At 38.3% G+C, this 20921-nt stretch overlaps 1 protein-coding gene across 1 annotated transcript in view; it reads left to right on the forward strand.

Moving 5' to 3' along the window:
* The first annotated feature begins 9519 nt into the window (after positions 1–9519).
* LOC137285036 (protein bicaudal C homolog 1-B-like) overlaps positions 9520–20921 on the forward strand; it is a 106120-nt gene continuing 94718 nt past the window's right edge. Inside the window, exon 1 of the mRNA XM_067817219.1 lies at positions 9520–9748. Within this exon, the coding sequence (XP_067673320.1) occupies positions 9520–9748 (229 nt within the window). The remainder of the gene's footprint in view (positions 9749–20921) is intronic.

Consider the following 20921-nt stretch of genomic DNA (forward strand, 5'->3'; position numbering starts at 1 on the left):
TGTGGTACTGATCTCTGAGGAAACACATGAATATGGTGCAGTGCTCGAAGAAAAACTTTGTTCTTGCAGATCATCGGATGAAAAACTTTCATTGCGATACGGATATCTATAGAAACACTTGAATGTGGTGTATTGCTTGAAGAAACACTTTGCTGTTGCAGATCATTCGGAGAAAACATTCCTTGTGGTACTTATATCTGAGGTAACACTTGAATATGGTGTAGTGCTAGAGGAAGCACTTTGCTGTTGCAGATCATTGGGTGAAAGCTAGTCTCTCGTCCATACCCTGAAGCAAATATAACCAAGAAATCCCACGTGAGTCTAGAAAATGTGGCAAGTCTAGATTTCCACAGCTTCAGGACTCCTTTTCATTTAATTTTAGTTTCTCTCACTCGGAACTTTATTCAATACGATATATTCATTTGTTACGAGAGTGTCTTTTCCGCGATTTGAGTTGTTATTAAATATTATTGTGGTAGTTGTAATTGGGTCACAATATTTAAGGTTTTAGTGGTAGTTATTATGGGTTACATTTCCTACAGAGAATTATGTAAGCGGCACGCCTCTAAGGCAGTACTTTGTTGTTACCTCCCTTTGAAAAACATTAATACGAGGCTACTACGATTATTCAGAGACCATATACCTGTATGGATTGTTCTAGAACTTTCAACGTTAGTGACGATTGTCGTATAGGCTCGAACCTTCAGGAAATGACTGAATGTATATATATAAAATTATATATATATATAAATGCATGTTGTCATGCTGGGACGGACACGGACACGTTAACTTTCTAGATCCGTCAACACCAGATCTAAATAATTGCTTTAGATTTTGTCTCATTTGTATTGTATTTGAAATCGGTATTGCGAAATTTACATGTGACTTTGTATAACTTGCTCTCCTTGCTTAATAATACAATATTTGAATGTTATAGACTTGTCTTTGTTCTGTTTTGCTGGTTCACAGGGGATTTCTTACAGCTTTTGTCACGGCGAATTTTTAACCTTAACACATTTCAGAGACTAGTTGTTAGTGTAGGTGAAAGCATGTCACTAAGCATGTATTGATATTTGAAGAAACAACAGAATATAGTGCTTGAGGAAACACCGTGCTGTTGAAGATGATCAGACGGAAACATTTCACTTTCACTTTCAAATCATGTTGGGAATTCACTGCGGTAAATGATGGTGGGAATGTCTTCACTACGGAAATACTATCCGCGGAAATAGTACACGGCCAGGGGACACACTTTACTGGGGAAACACGCCCCTTTATCATCGGACCAATCACTTCACTGTTGTAAACCATTTAGTAAACAATTTATAATAATATACACCATATCAACCGGGAACATTACTAGTATATCACATACGGAAACACATATTGCGGTGTATTATCTCAGATAAATTACACCGTAGTACGTAACTGCCTCATAAAACACTACAGTATATAATCTCAGGGTTGTATACTGTTATACATTCGACTCAGCTTTATACAATTCAGGGTGATAACTCTAATATACCGTCTATCACTCTACTTAAATGTCGTCTCACTGTGAAAGAGTGAATGTGAGTGAACCTTATGAGTACTAATCTAACATGACTTGAAGAAGGACAAGCGATCATGTAACATGTTGGGGTACTAGATACAGATATATACTGAATGGCATACACCGACCTACCATGGATTTATACTGACATGGAATACTAGCAGGGTTGATGCCTTTGATGCCGAGATATAACAACAGTGCTCATGGATGTATTACCTGTATAAGCTTTAAGACATCACATTATTATACTATGACATATCATCTCAGAAGATATGGCAGTACGGCATATCACCCCAGGACACAAAATACGTCGATACAGAATGCGATAACACATTACATGTGCACAACAGTGTATCACCTCTCAACACGTTACACTGTGAAATATCACATGAAACAATGTTAAAAAGCGATCTATCATATCAGAATGCATTATCCAACAATATATCACATGATGACATATCATACTATGATGTATCACATCACAATACATTACACTACACGAAATGCAAGGACATATTACGGCGCTGTATATCACATTAGAAGACATTAGACCACGATATGTCATTTCATATATGCGGCGCCACTTTGGAAGGTAAATCCTGCACCCAGATATCAATCAAATTAACACAAAACAAACGTTGACCTAACCAACTGGTGATGAGCCGAAAATATGTTTTCGTAAATGGACATAACGGTTGAACTAGATGAGAACAAAATGCATTTCCAAATTGTAGATTGTAAAACTAATAGACGATGTTGTTGATGGCTGCGTGTACCTAAAGTAGCATTACATCAGTTCTGGAACGAACGCAGGAAACACTATCATCAGGAACATCTCTTTTCTCAATAGCTATGGTTTAGTGATAGAAATTCACGACTCTATTCATTTCATTATGTACCAGTACATATTCTGAACAGACCAATACTGCAAAAGGAACAAGGTATATACACATGAAAAAAGTATCGCAACACCCCATACTTTTCATAGCATCATCATACTATCATTAGCCATAGTACAGGAAGTTATACAAACCTCAGTTTAACTTACCATCTGGATAAACTGACCATTAAGGAATGATTGAATGGCAAGTCTAAACGAAAAACTGTAGCTTATTGTGAGAAACAGACATGGTAAATAACTCATTCTGTAGTGGTGATGCCTATAATGGTCTGACGTTAATAAGTGCGATCATGGTCAATATTCTGGCAAAATCCTCACGAAATCGCACAAATATCAATAACCAATAACAGTACGTGTCAATATCAGGTGTAACCTGAGCCAACCGCCATAACACCCCAGACCTCCTCTTTCTAGACTGTATCAGACGTTCACTTTGGCGTTGAAGCATGGCGTTCCGTTGACTGAGGCATTGTTCCAATACATCAAGATTTTGCTCTGGAGGATTTCTCTAGTACTCTGCGACCTGTAACGTCCAAATCATTTATTTGGGATTGAGACCAGTGTTTCCTTTCACAAATCTCTAAGGTGACCGTAAGTCACTAAGGTAACCGTAGTGCAGTGTTAAAGAATGAGACCTAAGCTTAACCTTAGTAAAGGTTGCTTCGTGAAATGGGGCCCCAGAACTCCTGACGGATCAAGGTAGAGTTGACTGCCTTTTGATGTAAGCAATCACCAACGGCTCATAGAATTGTTCACGAAGTTTGGCCTTGTGCTCAGAGGATGGTCATCGAAATATGGTAAAACAATCAAGTCAGTGCTGTGCCGTTGTCCATTAACATTTTGTCTGATCGTCACGTGAGAGACACTCCAACACCAACGATGGCTTCTCGCCGAACAGTGGTGGTTCAGAGATATTCAGTTGGGCCTGTGCAATGTTTCTGCGCCGCCAAAGACAAACTCGGCCATCAGTCATGAACAACAGAAATTGATTGTCGTCATACCAGTTGACACTTGACCATGACGTCAAATCAAATTCCAGTGACGTCGAACTTTACACTACGCTCGCAATGCTCTGGTGATAACAGCAGGCGTCTGATAACTCGTCTGGCTCCATACCAGGCCGATTTTTGCAATTTCGGACCTTTCTGTTGGACAAATGAAGAAGCAGAAGCCACACAGTTTTAACACGTTAGTGACATGAACCGATGAAGTCTCTTGATTCTGAAAAGGGCTGTATTTACCGTAGGAGTTGTCCCTCTTGTTCAGCCTGAACGCTGACGTGTTTCAGCGTAGTTAGCTTGCTGTGTCTTTTATGGCCAAACAAATAATACATCGCTTACAACAGTCCACAACGCGATGCCAGCATTCCGCGTACCAATCTCTTGCCATTTTTGCGTATTTGTCAGATGACGAGGCGCCATATTTGCTTTTCAACAAGGATAATTAATTGATTTTGAAAGTTCTCGAAACTTGATATTTGCTTAATGACGGTATTGCACGATGTTCTTCTCTGCTCGTAGCACGTTCAAATCTAAAGTCAATACATGGTTAGCCCAAACCTAAAGAATTATCATACAAACATATTTACGACATGCATATATAGAGCTACATGAGATTTAAAAAACATTATAAGTGGTACGATACGTTTTATGCCTACATATTTCCTAAACAAGACACTACGGAACCCATATACTTGTATATTTATTTATTTATTTATTTATTTATTTATTTATTTATTTATTTATTTATTTAGTGAGTGAGTGGGTGGGTGGGTGAGTGAGTGAGTGAGTGAGTTTGTTTTTTCGAGGCTCTTAGAGATAATCCCGCAGTAGGCTTTACACATTGCACGCATCTGCGGAATCGAACCCGTTTGGCAAGACGAATGAAACTAGCCATTGCACAAACTATCAGCTATACCTGCATATACCAAGGTCTTTATCTACATAAACCATTATTCTCGATGTACGTAAACCACACCCAATATCTACATAAACCATGTCCTGTATCTACATAAACCATGTCCTGTATCTACATAAACCATGTCCTGTATCTACATAAACCACACCCAATGTCTAAAAAACCATGTCCTGTATCTACATAAACCATGTCCTGTATCTACATAAACCATGTCCTGTATCTACATAAACCACACCCAATGTCTAAAAAACCATGTCCTGTATCTACATAAACCATGTCCTGTATCTACATAAACCATGTCCTGTATCTACATAAACCACACCCAATGTCTAAAAAACCATGTCCTGTATCTACATAAACCATGTCCTGTATCTACATAAACCATGTCCTGTATCTACATAAACCACACCCAATGTCTAAAAAACCATGTCCTGTATCTACATAAACCATGTCCTGTATCTACATAAACCATGTCCTGTATCTACATAAACAACGCCCAATGTCTAAAAAACCATGTCCTGTATCTACATAAACCATGTCCTGTATCTACATAAACCATGTCCTGTATCTACATAAACCACACCCAATGTCTAAAAAACCATGTCCTGTATCTACATAAACCATGTCCTGTATCTACATAAACCATGTCCTGTATCTACATAAACAACGCCCTATATACACAAAGCCATGCCCTATATCTATATATGCTATGCTCTGAACAGATAATACCTTCATAAATGTTACGTTCGTCAGTTACTTATGAGCATGTACGCTGTGAACGTAGTTTCTTTTTGTATTTACACAAACAATATATCTGCATATACCATGCCCTATATCTACATATACCATACCATATATCTGTATACAACATGTCTTATATCTCCATATATGCGCATATACCATACTATAAATCTGTATACAGCATACTGTATATGTGTTATACATATCCCATACATCTGTCCATTGTATGCAAAGTGGAGAAAATATGAAAAAAACCCATGTATTTCATTTTACAAGTGACTGCACCATGATCTATATTGGGTGCTTACATCCCACTCTATTATTGCAGCTGGGTCTTCTATCCCCAAGCTCAGACGATTTGTCTACAATATTCCATGTGTGTGAACAGTTATGGCGAATGAATGTAACACGTATAGAATGTAAACATTGAGAGCATCCAATCAAGTAAAACATGATGCAGGGGAACACATACACCGTCGCCAGGGCACGATTAAATAGTTGCACATCTTAGACAAACAATTCCAAAACGTCGAGATTTATGCGGCTTACGGTTTGTTTTGTTTTACAAAAACACTTGTGTGGTACGACCCTTGGGCGAAATGATGCGCTACAGAATGGGAAAATAAACACTACTCGGATTTCTGCCCGTAGGTATGTGGCGTACCTACCAACACCCTTGATCTGTACAGCCAGTATCTCATTCCGCACTTTTTAAAGATAAATTGTAGACCATACAGAACATATTCAGCCAAGGATATAATTGATACTATTTTGGAGTCAGGAATGCGATATCTGTTGCCGTACGTTATCATTAACAAAACGGAAATGATATCCGTTTTTCAGAAGTCCATTCTTTGATATGTTGTGCTGGTTGGTTGATTTCTTGTTTAACGCCGCACTCAGCAATATTCTAGCTATATGGCGGCGGTCTCGAGTCTGGACCACACAACCCAGTGATCAACAACATGAGCTTGACAACGGTACACAGAAAGTGTTAGCCATAAGGTTTCCTCAATATTGTTTGAAGCATGTGTTAGAGTTGCTCGAGTTTAACGCCGCTTTGAGCAGTATTTCACATATACCATTACAGGAAAGCCAATAATAACTACAAGCAACATCCTCGACTGTCCAGGGAAATATATTTCCATGAATATCTGTTCCATAAATACCCTTGACTCAGTCGCTTGTTTCAGTTTTACTACACACACAAAACAGAAGTCCAATCACATGAGAAAAATTCTATGCGAGGGAAATGGGCCGAGAGTAGTTATAAAAATATAATATTGAAGGTTTAGAATAGAATAAATTCGAAAATCGAATATAAATAAGAAATTGTATGGTCAGGTGTGAATTTACGTAGCTTTCTGCATGGACAGATGTATAAGTTACAATTTCGCTACATTAATAACTACAAGACACACCATACGGATACACTTGACAAACCAGATGTCGACAACTGGAAGATGAGGGATCATCCACACCTAAGAGTACGACAACATACAGCAATGAGGGGAATATTGTTTAACGCCGCAGTCAGCAATCTTTAAACTGCATCCCACATTACCGGCCTCTACCTACCTCTGACTTGGAATAGGGGTAGTTAGGAAACGATTTAACATCCATGAATTTACAAAGGGAGACAGAGTTTCGCAAATGCATTTAATTCCCAAAATACATTACATTGTCATTACCATTCCGAAGGATTTCGATTTACAACCGCATAGGTACAAAATGTGAAGTCCATAGCTGTCCCTGCAGTGATATTCCAGGAATACTGCCGAGTGAGTGGGTGGGTGGGTGGGTGAGCGAGCGAGTGAGTGAGTGAGTGAGTGAGTGGGTGAGTGAGTGAGTGAGCGAATGAGTTTACGGTGGGGAAACCAGAAATGGGCTTCTCACATTGTACCCATGTGGGGAATCGAAAACGGGTTTTCGGCGTGAAGAGCCAACGTTTTAACCACTAGGCTACACCTACCGCCCGAAACATAGATGAAATTGGAGTAGAATTACCCTCGCGAAAATGAAAAAAGTTTTTTTCTTAACAAAGTAAACAGTATGAAGTTTTCCATACCAAAGTAGCAATAAATGTTCTAAATCAAGATACATTCATGTGAATTATTGAAAGCACACATTCTCCTCAACCATGAAATATTCACAGCAGGATTACGATAACTTCCTTCTTTGGTCCCATTTATCACATTTCAAGTCTTTGCTTATTTCAGTGCGACAGATCCGCAGAGATACGTTCGTTTAGATGAACTGTCCTGGTGTGTTCAGCGGATTCCACAAATCCGGCACACCGAAAAACATTTTGATGATGAGCTAGTATTCATGCAATACCAATTCTGGTGACTGGTGACAAGGTAGGGAGTGGTTAAAACCAGCACGTCACGCTGAAGAATGGGGCCCCTCAGTTGAGTGCAACGTATGAAGCAACTGCAAACTGCAACTGCAAACTGCATATATGAACGTAGACTATGGTCGGTTCTGAGTCTCACATAGTACTTGCTGTGTAATACTGAACCTTTTTTTGTCGCAGGCTTTACCTAATGGAATACAGGTATTTTCAGGCGGCATGTCTGAGTCATCTAATCAACTTGTTTCGTCGTCAGTCTATACAATGGGCAGGCGTCTCTGGCCTCTGGACAAACTTGAGGAACATCTAATGATCAAGTACTGGCAGAAACGATGACTCAACGCCACGCAATCAATGAAGATGTGGGTACAAAACTAAGGCTGAATGCACCTTTCTATAAGGCTAAGCCAAATGAAAGAGGTGGACATTAGCAGTTTCTGCGTGGCAGAGAGAGAGCCCTGAAGACGACCTCCGCAATGAAAGCCGGTCTCGTCACCGTTTTGCCATTTTGTCTTTGAATAACGAAGTAAAACATTTGTTGTGAATAAAAGTCTGTGTTGATTTTAATCTAAACTATAAAGATAATTAAAAAAACTGCATATATGTTCTTGATCCAGTATACCAGTTCTGAAAAAAATACGGTAATACGCAATATTTGAAAAGTCTGTTTATATCGGTAAAACCATGCAATCCTTGGAAACAGTTTGTGGTAAATTCATTCATATCAAATGCGTTGTGACCATTGTCCGGCTCTCCAACAGGCTGTGAGCTTTCAGATGATCTTAATGGTTTTCTGGCACCAGAATTAACCCCCCATGTAAACCAAGTATAATCTGTATTTAAGCACATGGCTCTCCGCGTAAGGCTTTAAGTAGGTATTATTATTGCCTGGGAAGCTCTGTATATGTTTACAAACATCTATATTTTCCCCACCATGTAGACAAGAAACAAAAATCACTCATAGCTTTCATATCAGGAGCATTTTACAGTTTGATCCGGGTATGTCTGAAATGATTCTTATTTATTTAAATTATATTTATGTTGTCGCATTTCATTTTGCGTTTAATTATTCCCCCTTTATCGGCCTTGTGTACGAATTGTGTATTCTATAAGTTTTATGATTACAGCTAGAGATCTTTTCAACAAGAAATCTCGGGTATAGCCGTATGTTTCAAAAGGTATTACACGTGTTGACGTTGTAAACAGACCGTATTGATTATAACCAGGGTTAGGCTAGATATAATATCAACCGCCATGTATTTATGGGTTAAGGGGGCTTGAATTCTAACTTCCTCTGCACTAAATTTACAAGTTCTTATATACACTCCTAAGTATCGCTTTACACCATGAAAGATGGAGAATCGGATATTTGTGTCATCAAGGTGTGCTGTAATTACACACAAAACCGCACAAAATGTATTATTAATGACCATCCCCATGTATGGACTTTCCTCGAGGTTATTGCGGCCACTAATACGTCCTAGGTCACCTGTTCTAGTCCATCAATCATTGACTAAATCATTGGATTGTTTGATCCAGACTGGACTACTGGGCTTACATTTTGTGGTGGCACACCGGGAATCCGGGATATGACGGACATAATGTTGTAAAACTTGTACTAAAGCAATACTAAACTCGACGTGAGCTGTTTTTGGCCACAGCAACACTTTCTTTGGAACATCGTTTTACATGAAAATACTTGACTCTATTTAATTTACATTTTGGATGTGAGTCACGTTGATATCACATTTATGTGGTTGGAGCCGCGAGCACCAAATCCCACTAGAGCTTACTGGTGCAGGTTTATATACCACACGGTTTGAATTGGTGCCAATCGTAATGACTGCTCTTGGACTCACCTTCCTTACACGCTAGAATGATCCTGAGCTTACTGTTTATGCGCTAAACTGTCGAGCGGAGGATTAAAGTACTCCAAACGAAAAAATCGTCATCGTAAAAAAGAAGTATATAATATGAAAATGACGAATCCGCCCGTATAGAGCCTCGTCATTGCTTGCGAGCAGACGACGCTTCTTACGTGCCTCGTTTTCGCAGATGACAGCCTCGTTTTCACATGACAACAAGAATGCTATGGCGGAGTGCCTGTTGGTTCGGTCCAGTATGATGCATGTTATGCGAGACCCGCCGTACATCAATGATTCGAATTTGGATTTTTGTGATACTGCTTCTGTTGGAAGTCGGGATGACCAAGCGGACCGGGACCCAGACTTTGTGGAAGACCGATTTCGGGTAGACCGGAAGAAACTGGAACAAATGCTACAAGGTAAATCTCGTTCACACACGTTTTGGGGGTTTGGCAAAGTTTAGGAGATGGTATTAACATGACAACTGTATGATTGAACATTTTGGATTAACTAATTGCCTTGAATTCTATGAGCAAGCGACCTTTCACTTTGCCAGACAATTTGGTTAAGTTCATCTCATCGACATGCGTTCAGACGTACTGCCATATATCAAATTTATACCAATCAGCTGATCGAGTTCACAATGTGTCAGTGGAATACCCCCATGAGATGTGAAGTAGTTGTAGTGAATACACTCCGGAGTTTGACAAGCACATGTGCTGTACGGCCGCGAGAGATTCGGCAGTGGAGAAGTAGCCGAACTTGTACATGCCCGATCGAAGTAGATATATGTGTTTAGTTATAAATCGATACGTTGTCACATGAACTGACAAGTGTAAACTGTGGAGTTTCTGGTTTTTACAACAACGTAGACGGTCGAGGGCCTCGGGAGGTCTTGTGCCGCTCGTTCATTCTGCTGTCAGTTGTCATGGAAGATATGTCAATATCCGTCATCACCATAGTGGTCATTTCGTCCAAAAGAATGTTACTTGTTTTCGTTTGGACTTTATTAAATAAGTGAAACGTTTTGTTTTTATTTTTCACTGCCAACCTGAATGAGGAAATCAGCACAAGCACATTCGTGTATTATCTAGATTTGACTAATATGTCCAATTTTTAGTACAATATCAGGAAACAAGTTAAAATACATACAGTAATATTTCAAGGCTTATGCTCTTTTAATGTTTGACGGTAACTACATGTATAGGTCTCACCTTTCTGTGTCCAACATAGTTTGCAGCCGAACTTTGAAAGAATAAAGAAAGGATTTAACTTGTATATCATACACTTGAAGCAATGCTGATGTGAAATGTAAACAGTGTTTCTGTATTCTTTACTTTGTGCTGAAGGAACTTTCACTGTGAAACTAATCATAACCTGCAGTTACAATGTAGCAGTTAGAACCTGAGGTGTACACAGTGCCTGGATATGGATGACACTGTGCTGTTATGATGAATATTAACCAGGGCACATGTTGCAATATTTCACTTCCTGTAGGATTAGTTGACAACATCAAAACAGAGCAGACTGTGCATGAAGGGTAAAATCCTCCATTCAATATGTATAACAATGTGCCATATTTTTATTGGTGATTTAGATTTCATGTGGTATGTTTCATTTTAGTAACTTGATCAACTTTAGTTTTAAATAGATGTCTTCATACCATGTTTATGACAACCTGCTTAATTATAGATGAAGAAAGCAATACATTTTTTAAGGTTATACAGGTATTTAACAAACACTGATTTGAAAAAAATATTAAAGATATAAATAAAAGAAACTGAAGTGAGAAAAGAAAAAATGTTGACATATATATATATGTGTGTGTGTCAGAATGCTCACATCATTATTCCCTACTCCTTCAAACAACATTACAAAGTCATCTTTTTATCACACAACATTTGAAGTTAAACAGTGAGTACAGGTTCTCTGTAGCCCTGTATTTAAATACCTGTATAACCTTCAGTGTGATGACCCTTCAGTCGATCATCACACTGAAGGCTCAGGTTCTGTCCATGTTGTGCCAAATTGTGATATTTCTAGAATTTTGTTAAACAGGTGCAAAACCAAACTCACTCTCAAGCTCATTCACTCACTCTTGTTGCTGGCACCTTCTTAATTAATCTGTGATAAGATCAATGAATCCAAGCAAACAAACAGCAGTGGACTAGTCCATTCTCAGCCTTGTGTTCCATCTGAACAACTTCATCAGGTAGTTTTTCTGAGCAGCCAACGCTGCTGCCAATTCTCTGGCAGTGACGATCCAATATGTAGGTCGCTCAGGCCTCAACATATTTTTCACCTCCTACCTTGTAGACATTGTTAGTTTCTAGCATGTGATAAAATCTGAACGGGGAAAATGGAAATGTTTTGTTTTAGCAATGCTTTCAATAAATAATAATAGAATGTATATGTGAAAATAATAACTATTTGAGGAACAGATTGTTTAATCTGATTGATGAAGGAATGACTTAACATTTTGTTGATGCATTGATCTTTTCACAATTAACAGTATTCATAGTGTATCCTGTGGTAGGAGTGTTTTGTCAGGGGGAAATAACATGCTTTGTCGTAACAGTTTTATGTTCAAAGTATGGTGCATGGGATGAAGTAAAAATAATATATTATAAAAAAAATACAACTGCTTCGATCGTTTCTTGTATTGACAAGTTACAGAGTTATTTCCCTTCCTATATCAATTAATGAAAGAGCTTGTTAATGATAATTTGTTTGACAGATTTAGTGAAAGAAAAAACGTTTTTAATTTTCTTATTTCATTCAGCATGTTGAATGTTTGGAACCTTTTTAGAGTTGCCAGATGTGTGGACCAAGCATTAAACTAAATATTTTTTGTTGCATTAAGAAGTTCTCTATGATTGTTAGCAGATAGCACAGAGGAGTCGATGTATCAGAAGATGAATAAGGAATTGCATGCTTTTTGACATTATTTTATTTTGAAGTAAATGTATGTTCTGTCATAATCAAGTGCATATGTTAATGCAGCAGCCTTTTACAAGGTTACCATGACAACCCTTTTCTCCATTTTTTTCAAATGTAAACGAAATTTAAGGACTTGTGAAAATGTTTAGTTTTGTGTAAAGAGTGAGGTTATGTGATATGTTTGCTCTGTAACCTGGTAACAGATTTCTTGTGATGCCTACTATTTTCAATTTTCCGGAATGCCTTTACCAGATATTTCATGTAGAAAAATATGTTTTGAAACTAGAATCCTTCATGTGGCATGTCAAAATGGAGATGTGTTGTGACCAATCAATTAGCATTGACAGGAAATGTCAGTTCATGGAAGTATATTATGGCTCACATTGCTCTGTCATGAAGTTTCCTATTAATATTCCTGACATGTTTGGAGAAAAATATTGAGTTATGAATGTGTAATGGTTTCAAAGTTATGTTTGCAAGCTGTTGAGAACATAGGAACAATCTGTGTTTACTTACTTTTGGAACCGATATGAAATAATTAATAATTAACACAATTTTTCACCCAGTAGGGAAACTCCTCTTTCAAGTTACAGACTGGTCACTTTTTGCAGACCCTAATTTGTGTTATGGGAGTATGTAAATGATTAAGAAGAGTATAAGGTATTTAGATACATCATCCTATATTACCTGCTTAGGCTCATGGGTTCAGGTACTCTGAGGATTAATGCAAGCATATTATGGAAACATGGTAATGTCTGCAAGGAAGGATTACATGTTATTGCTGTACGTGATCAGTACTCTTCCTTGTTATTTGTATGCTGTCATGTATCCTTACCATTTTTGTAAATCAATCGATCAATCAACCAACCAACCAATCAACCAACCATTCATTCAATCAATCAATCAATCAATCACAACAAAAGAGGTGTAGACTTAATATCAAACATGCTGTTCCGATAGATGATGTTCAGTTGATATGTTCAGATGCAATATCTTACAAGCTGCCCCGACTGACTGCATGCAGTATGGAACACTATACCTTTATTTGGAGAGAAAGTTGTTATAAGAGTTTATATAATCATTCCCCGTGCAGAGCGGTATCAAAGAGTTACCGCTCATGCAGTGCTGGAAATTAAGAGGAAGATTCTGTGTTCTCATGTGATGAAAGGTACTTAGGCACTTGTGACTGCCGTGTCTGTAGTGTTTGGATCTGAAGATAACCCCCAGACATCATGACATGGACTGTCACTTTATTTGTATGGTGTAGTCAGCAATGTTCACATTTCTCATGGATTTTAAAGGTCACATGCAACCAAAAAATCAAACATAATTAGAACACATTTATCACTTATTCATGACATACAATATACATTGCTGCTTTTAAAAAAACAAATAAACAAAATTATAAGCGTACAATCGCGATTCAAAAGTGCAATCTTTTGTACTGGGGCTTACTTCCCCCTAAACGAAGCCCTCGGGAGACCGAACCCAGTCATAGCGGGTGGATATGCACTCAAGTGTAACGACGGCTTCCGATTGGCTGTTTCATTTGCTGATATGCTAAGGGTTCATTGTGTGTACAGAAAGATGATCTGTTTGATGGGCATTTTAGAAGTATAACCAGTCACAAGAAAGTAAGATTCTTTATGGATAACAACTTCTTTTTGTGTACTTGATGCGTCGTTTCAGTATGGATTCATATACTGTTGTCAAACAAAATCATATACACTGAAAGAAGTCATTATCCATGAAGAATGTATATAGAGATGTTGGGTTTGGAAAATACATGTTCTCTGAATTTCCTATCAAAAATCATGTCAGCAGAGATGGTAAACTACTGCGTGGCTGGAATCTGTCTTTCGTCCAAGTACAAAGCAGGACTTGAAACTGACAAGAGTTGTACCAGTTTCCGTCAGATCCAGTCATCCGAAAAAATTCATGTAGTTTGTTTGCAACCCACTGACATAAAAAACATGTCATGTGTATCACACGTGCCTAATTACATAATGTGGCAGACACGGGACTCGGGTGCATGAGTCATAAATCAACTTATTTTCTTTATGTCGTATAGTCTGATAGGTGTTAAGTTCAAATTGCACATGGTCAATGATTGAAGCTGTGTATTGCATGTGGTCTTTAGCAGACAGGTAGACAGACATATAAGTGTGAATAAATGAGACACTGAGCTTTCTCTGTGACAGAGACTGCTTACCACAATCAACAAGTTTTTTTACGTAACGAGTAGATTATTTACTTGTTTGTGTACACAACCAAGATTAGACTACTGCTCACGATCCTAGACGCTGTGCATGCATACTGTTTCAAGCTCCGCGAACCTATTCACTGCACATGCGTTATGGACGCAGCGCAGCACAGCTGTTGAAACTAGTTTTCCCCCCAGCGTTGGGGGGAATTTAGTGACACGTTTGAACTCTGATTTCGCGGGCTTTTTTTCATCGCTTTTTTTCAACTTTATAGGTTGAACTGGCATTTTTTAACTGAGATCTTGATCCACACCATCACCCACTCAAACTGTGACCACCTGGCTCTCACCATCTGGCTCTGCAACAAGTGTAGGGATCTCCATGACCTGTTCTGCCCAGTACTCCGTAGGTGTATTAAGTGAAGTGAATGTTGCAGTGCCTTTAACCACTTGTCTGTAGCCCAAATCAGATCATATCTCTTTTGGTCCAGTGACATTTGCTGAATCCATACATACATGTAGAATTATGTACTCTAATAGGTCTACTGAAAGTAGTGTCATATGACTGGGTTTGGCCAGTGGACTCAAACTGTTTTGGCACAGTGCAATCTTGTTCTCTTTGCTATATATTTCTCCCCCAATCCGTCTCAGTCCCTCTTTTCCCTGTTGTGAATCAACTCATGGTCATTTATCTACTTTTTGAGCTGACTGATGATAAAATCATTGGGTTATGTGCTATACTGAACCTTGAAAAGAATCCTTGATATTCTTTTCTCTAAGAACTTGATACCACTAACAGCTTACACTCTAGGCCGTTGTGTTAACCCCTATATGCAATGCCATCATGACAAAATCTGAGTGTTTGTAAGACTCCATAGAATGAAATAAAAGGCTGAAATCTGAAGGAGAAAGTGCCTCCACCATCATTTCGAGCACCAGTTCTGGTGGTTGTTGGAACACGGTATAACAGTGGCCGTATTGTGGCCAGGTGGCCATGTGTGGTGGCTGATGAAATAGCATCAAATACTGGATGCAGAAATGTCATCTGGAATTTCCACATACATAGCTGCTTATGAAAACAAAGACATGGGTTTCTTCATAACCGGGAGAGACGTGATTTCCTCGGCCATGTGACTTTCATGAAAAGTGTTTGCTTTTGAGAAACATGGCCTGATTTGCTTGTGGAGCTGAGTGGAAGAGGAAGCACGCACAATTGAGAAGCATGGAGAAAAAGTGTCAGATGATTTTTAGTAAAAGCTTTTAACTAGGTCAAAGTCTGAAAAAATATTTGTTGAAACAAAGATTGTTGTTGTTTGGTTTATCAGTCCATAAGACAATTTCAATAACCCTGACATATTGCATGGAAATTGGAGTGAAGGTTTAAGGTCACCCTGCCCCCAGAAAGGTAATTTTCTGTTATTTCCACCTTGCTCTTGTGTTTCCCCTTCTTGAGGTGTTTTATGATCTCCCCTGTTTTTGGCTCATTTGCATAACAAATGACGGCTGTTTGTTAATGGTAGTTGCAAGCTGCTCTACCGTTAACATGAGTCAGCATTTATGTACCTTTGAGTAATAGCTTACCTAAGCTAGCAACGTCTTACCTGTTTGTGACGTAATAAACACAATCCCCACACCATTCAACGGACATGGGTACATGATTACCAGATACCGCTTTCAATAAACGGAACAAAAACTGGGTAATATTTTAGTACCTTTTGATTTTCTCTAATCGTGGGATTAATCATGGATATCAAGTTGACCTTGATGCAGTAGGCTTCTCTCAGCATCATGGAGTAATCAACAACAGTATCAGAAAGTAATTGTTCGCTAACAGCGTACCATAAACCTATGCCAAAATATTTTGACAAGTAAGGGATGTTGAAATAATCGTGCAATAAAAATGGAAGCCACTTGGCGATTGTGGCACTTCCTCCTTTATTTGATAGCGACAGCTGGATACGCTTTACAACATCTCTTAGTTAGAGCAGCAGCTCTTTGACGCCCATTTCAAAGTAATTTGTCTTCATGTGATCTACTCAGATTGAGAGAGGTGGGCTGGCTTGGTAATCTTGGCTTTGTATGGCTGTGTCGTTGTTAAGAGGGATTGATGTGGAGATAGTCTAATAATGAACGGACTTCACTCTTAGCATGTTCAGGAACAGCTCTCCATTCATGAAACATGGTGTTTTTTCAAAGGATGTTTTTCATGTCTGAACTGTTTTTATGGGTTGGTTTAAGTGTTATAGGTAACAGGTGGTCAATTTTTTTTCTCCAGGAGTCCACAGGATTGTTCCATCAAAGTGTATAGATATATGTGTGGTGGGGGAATTTTGAAAGCATGGGTAATGTTGGCTACGATGTAAGTACATTTCACTGTGTATCACACACTTTATAACCATGTAATATGCAAGTTGAAAGTTGCACACTGTTTTCCTAGACTGACCTGTTGTGTGAGAGGTGGCAAAGTTCTTGTTGACACTCAAAACTTTCCCACAGTATTATCTAAGTTATCTAAAAATTCCAGACAATTTCATAGTTTGTTGTTTTAGGCACTGCATCTTGCCAAAATATTTACAAGGTCATTCCATATTTTGATATAAAATCTTTCCATCATGTTTATATGTCATTTGCCAACATTGGCATGATTCATGCATGGTGTCCATTTCTTCTTTGGTATCACTCACCATGAAGGGTCTGAAAAGATCATAAAATGTGACTTGTTACTGAAACCTCTTGGTAAAAACTGACCTGACCTGCAGGAGGTACATTCAAAGCCACTGGATGTATAATCTCGATGTAATGTTTTTTAGCAAATGGAACAACGGCCATCAAACAGTCTGCCTGTACATAAAAACTCTCATTCTACCCAGTTTGATTTGTCATGCAGGAAAGTTGCTTATTGACCTTGTTAGTGTATTACATGAACCTTCTATCATTCTGAAAGGAAACCAGTTTGCAGAATGCTGTGAAAGGTGTCCGTGAAGATCTGGGTTTAGAATTGTTCTTAAGTAAGCCATATATGTTGTAAAAGGTGACTTGTGGGATTGGGTGGTCAGGCTCACTGAGTTGGTGGGCTCATTGTGAAAGGAAACCAGTTAGCAAAATACTTCTACTTTGATCCAAGAACAAGGGTCTTTTTCCAAATGAGAATGTTAACAAACTGCAAAATATCTTGATCCTTTGAAAGTAATTATAACCAAAAGGGGACTGGACTGTGATTCTTTTGTTGTTATTACAGATAAAATTTGTTTGTGCTCGTTGAACTATGTTTTGTGTGCTGCAGTCATGATCATAGCTGAATTTTATATCTGAATCTTTGAACAAATATACACGTTACCCTGGCCAACCTGCAGTAACAGGTGCATTTTATGTGATTTACAGAGCTGACGAACATTGGAGTTTTTTAATTTAGTTCAGTACCCATTTAGACATCATACATTCAATCTTTGGTGATAAATGATTTATCATCCACCGGAAATATTTCTTGGGTGGTATGAAGCAATGTCTACTGGAATTATCATGGCAGTGAATTGCATCTCAAAACATTTCAGACAATAGGGATGTTATCAGCTTCACTGACGTCAAGGCAAATAACATCACTTATCTCTTTGGCGCTGAAGCTGGTCAGTTCAACGTTTTAGGCATCGGTTATTACAGTTTACAAACAGATGAAGTTGGAAGAGTTATCTTGTGTGATAAATACGGGGTTGAATTTCACTTACATGTGTTTTTGTATGAATTGTATTATTTGATGTTGACTTATTGAGTAGTATAGGGAATGATAGTTCTGGACCACTTTACATATAGGTGTGCTAAAGCTAAGCAAAGCGAAGCAAAGCTATCATTCCCTATACTACTTATTGTAAAAGCAAACCACTGCTTTTGCTGATGTTTCAGCTATATATTTATTCAGCTAAGTTTGCTGAATTGCCCAAAGGTATGTTTACAATAATAGTTTGTGTAAATTCATTTCAGTACCAATTTGGCTACAAGCAGGAACACATAGATATGACTGATATCAGAAAGTATTGCACAGGTAATTTCTTTCATGGTACATGACTCTTTCTTCATTATTTTGTATACTGACAGTACACCTGGTTTGTATTTTTTATTTGTGCAAGTAATGAATTAGTGTGTTGGATAGGTTTATGTTTATGTTTATTGCAATCTGAGTACAGTCATGTAAATTTTAGTAATTTATCAGTGTACTAATGACCTACATACATTTGCAGATGGGGCCAACTTGTCTTATCAATGCTCTTGTAGTGAGGAGAAGCTAGGCTTAATTGATCTTTGATGTTGAATATTTTATGGTTTCCCAGACATTGTGAAGGTATTGATCGGAAGCCTTTCATTGAGAGTGTGTGTAAACATTGCATGTATCTACATTGTAAAACACTGCCTATAGCATGTGGTGGCTGAATTCCACACCTGAGTTGGTAGAGTGCAATGAAGGAGACAAGTGTTGATTACACGTCACTTGCATCAAGTTTTCAATTTGACACTTTGTTGGGGTACAGAACGCTATAATGAGGGTCCCATGTTCAAACCGGTTGGCAGTTCTTCAAGTAGTATTCCTGTCCTTCAAATAAGTGGTGTTGAGGTAGCTTAGTGGTTTCAGCGCTCGTCCCGCCAAAGACCCAGGTTCAATTCCCCAAGTGGGTGCAATGTGTGAAGGCCATATCTGGTGTGTCCAGCTGAGATATTGCAGGAATAATGCTGAAAAGGACATAGAACCATACCCATTCACTCGTTCATTCAAATACCCATTGCAGAGTAATTAACCATGTTACCTGGAGAATAACTGCCCTAGTTAGATCCAACTTGTAGTTCTACATATGCCACTGTATACATCTTGTAGATGACATGTACATGCTCAGTTTCTTTCCAAATACTCAGCTGACACTTTCAAGTACACCTACATATCGTGATTGCTGTTTCATATTTCCAGGTCAGGTGAGATCAGATTATATTGTCTATGGTCATGATTATATTGTGTTTTCCTGCCCACCCTGATCTTGTCGGGGGACGACAGTGTTCTGCTGTGTTTGTTGACAAGGCCAAGGGGTGGAGAGAGTCACTATTGATCTGCTCCAACTTACTGAGACACATTGACAAGACCAATATCAATGTATTTATTGTTGTAAGGGCAGTAGAGGATGTTCTTAACACACGGATTATTGACTCTGTGCTTTGGGGTGAAATGATTCCCAATGTGTATACCCTCATGGTTGACACGCTTTATTAGTGAGGTGATATTGATCTGTGTTGGTATACACTTATATTAATCTAGAAATTGAAATTTCAAACTTAGTAATGATGATAATATTACTTGTTCATCTTGTGAAACAAAAAGAATGAGTTAGTTTAGTTTTACAGAATAGTTGAACAACTTGTCTTTGTCAAGTAGTCCACAGAATTTGGATCCTTTGAATAGGAAGAAGTGATTTAACAAAGAAACCCTTGAAGTGAATGAGCGAACTTAGTTTAATGGCACTCTTAGCAATATTCCAGCTATATCAAGGTGGGGGACACCAGAAAAGAACTAATGTAGGGAGTCGAACACGGGTCATGGCCAGATGAGTGAATGCTTTAACCACTAGGCTCCCGCCCCACCCCTTTAACCACTGAAGAATAATCTGTTTCCATGAGAATAAGTAGAAACACTGTCCTTGTTGGCTGCCTGATTCATCATGGTTTGATGGCAACTTTAACCTCAGGTCTTTGGAGTCTTGACCTGAAAATTCAGTGATAGTCCTTATGGTATCATGCAGTTACTTGACATACATCAACCAATGTTGCAGTGTCTGATTGGATGCATCTCTTTGTGCCAGTCACACATCTCCAAATGTGATCACTCCATTTGTTCAGTGAAAACTGACCAAGGTTGCATTGACACACTTGTACAATGGACTCACCTCTATATACGGATAAGAAAGTGCAAGACCTTGGACCAACCATCTGTCATCAATAGATTAATTTTGTGACATGAGCTGTGGTCATTTTTATTTACCAAGATACATGCATTTTCTGTAACTATTTGAAAAAAAAAAGTTCTGGACAGACTAAGGTAGACTGCACATAGCTACAGAAATCAACCCAAATCATCTCTAACTCTGAGCCCAAATATTATAGTTGGCAAAAATGATTGTAAATCGGTACTATCGTTGACAGGAAAAATTATGAATGATCATTGATATGATGATATCATGCAAACACTTTTCTGATAGAAAAAAGTGTAAATTTTTTTTACACAAAATACAAAATTAAGACTTTATTGATGGTCTGCTTCCAAACTATATTCAGAATTCTGTTTTTGTAATAACCCATGCAAAAACAAGTCACCTGCATGTGAAATAAATGAATTTCTTTTGAAGGGGAGAGTGGGGAGCATATTTATATCTCCCATATTTATCTATCATTGATTGATATTTAGTTTAATGTTCATC

The sequence above is a fragment of the Haliotis asinina genome, chromosome 5, assembly GCF_037392515.1.
Source record: "Haliotis asinina isolate JCU_RB_2024 chromosome 5, JCU_Hal_asi_v2, whole genome shotgun sequence".
NCBI lineage: Eukaryota > Metazoa > Mollusca > Gastropoda > Lepetellida > Haliotidae > Haliotis > Haliotis asinina.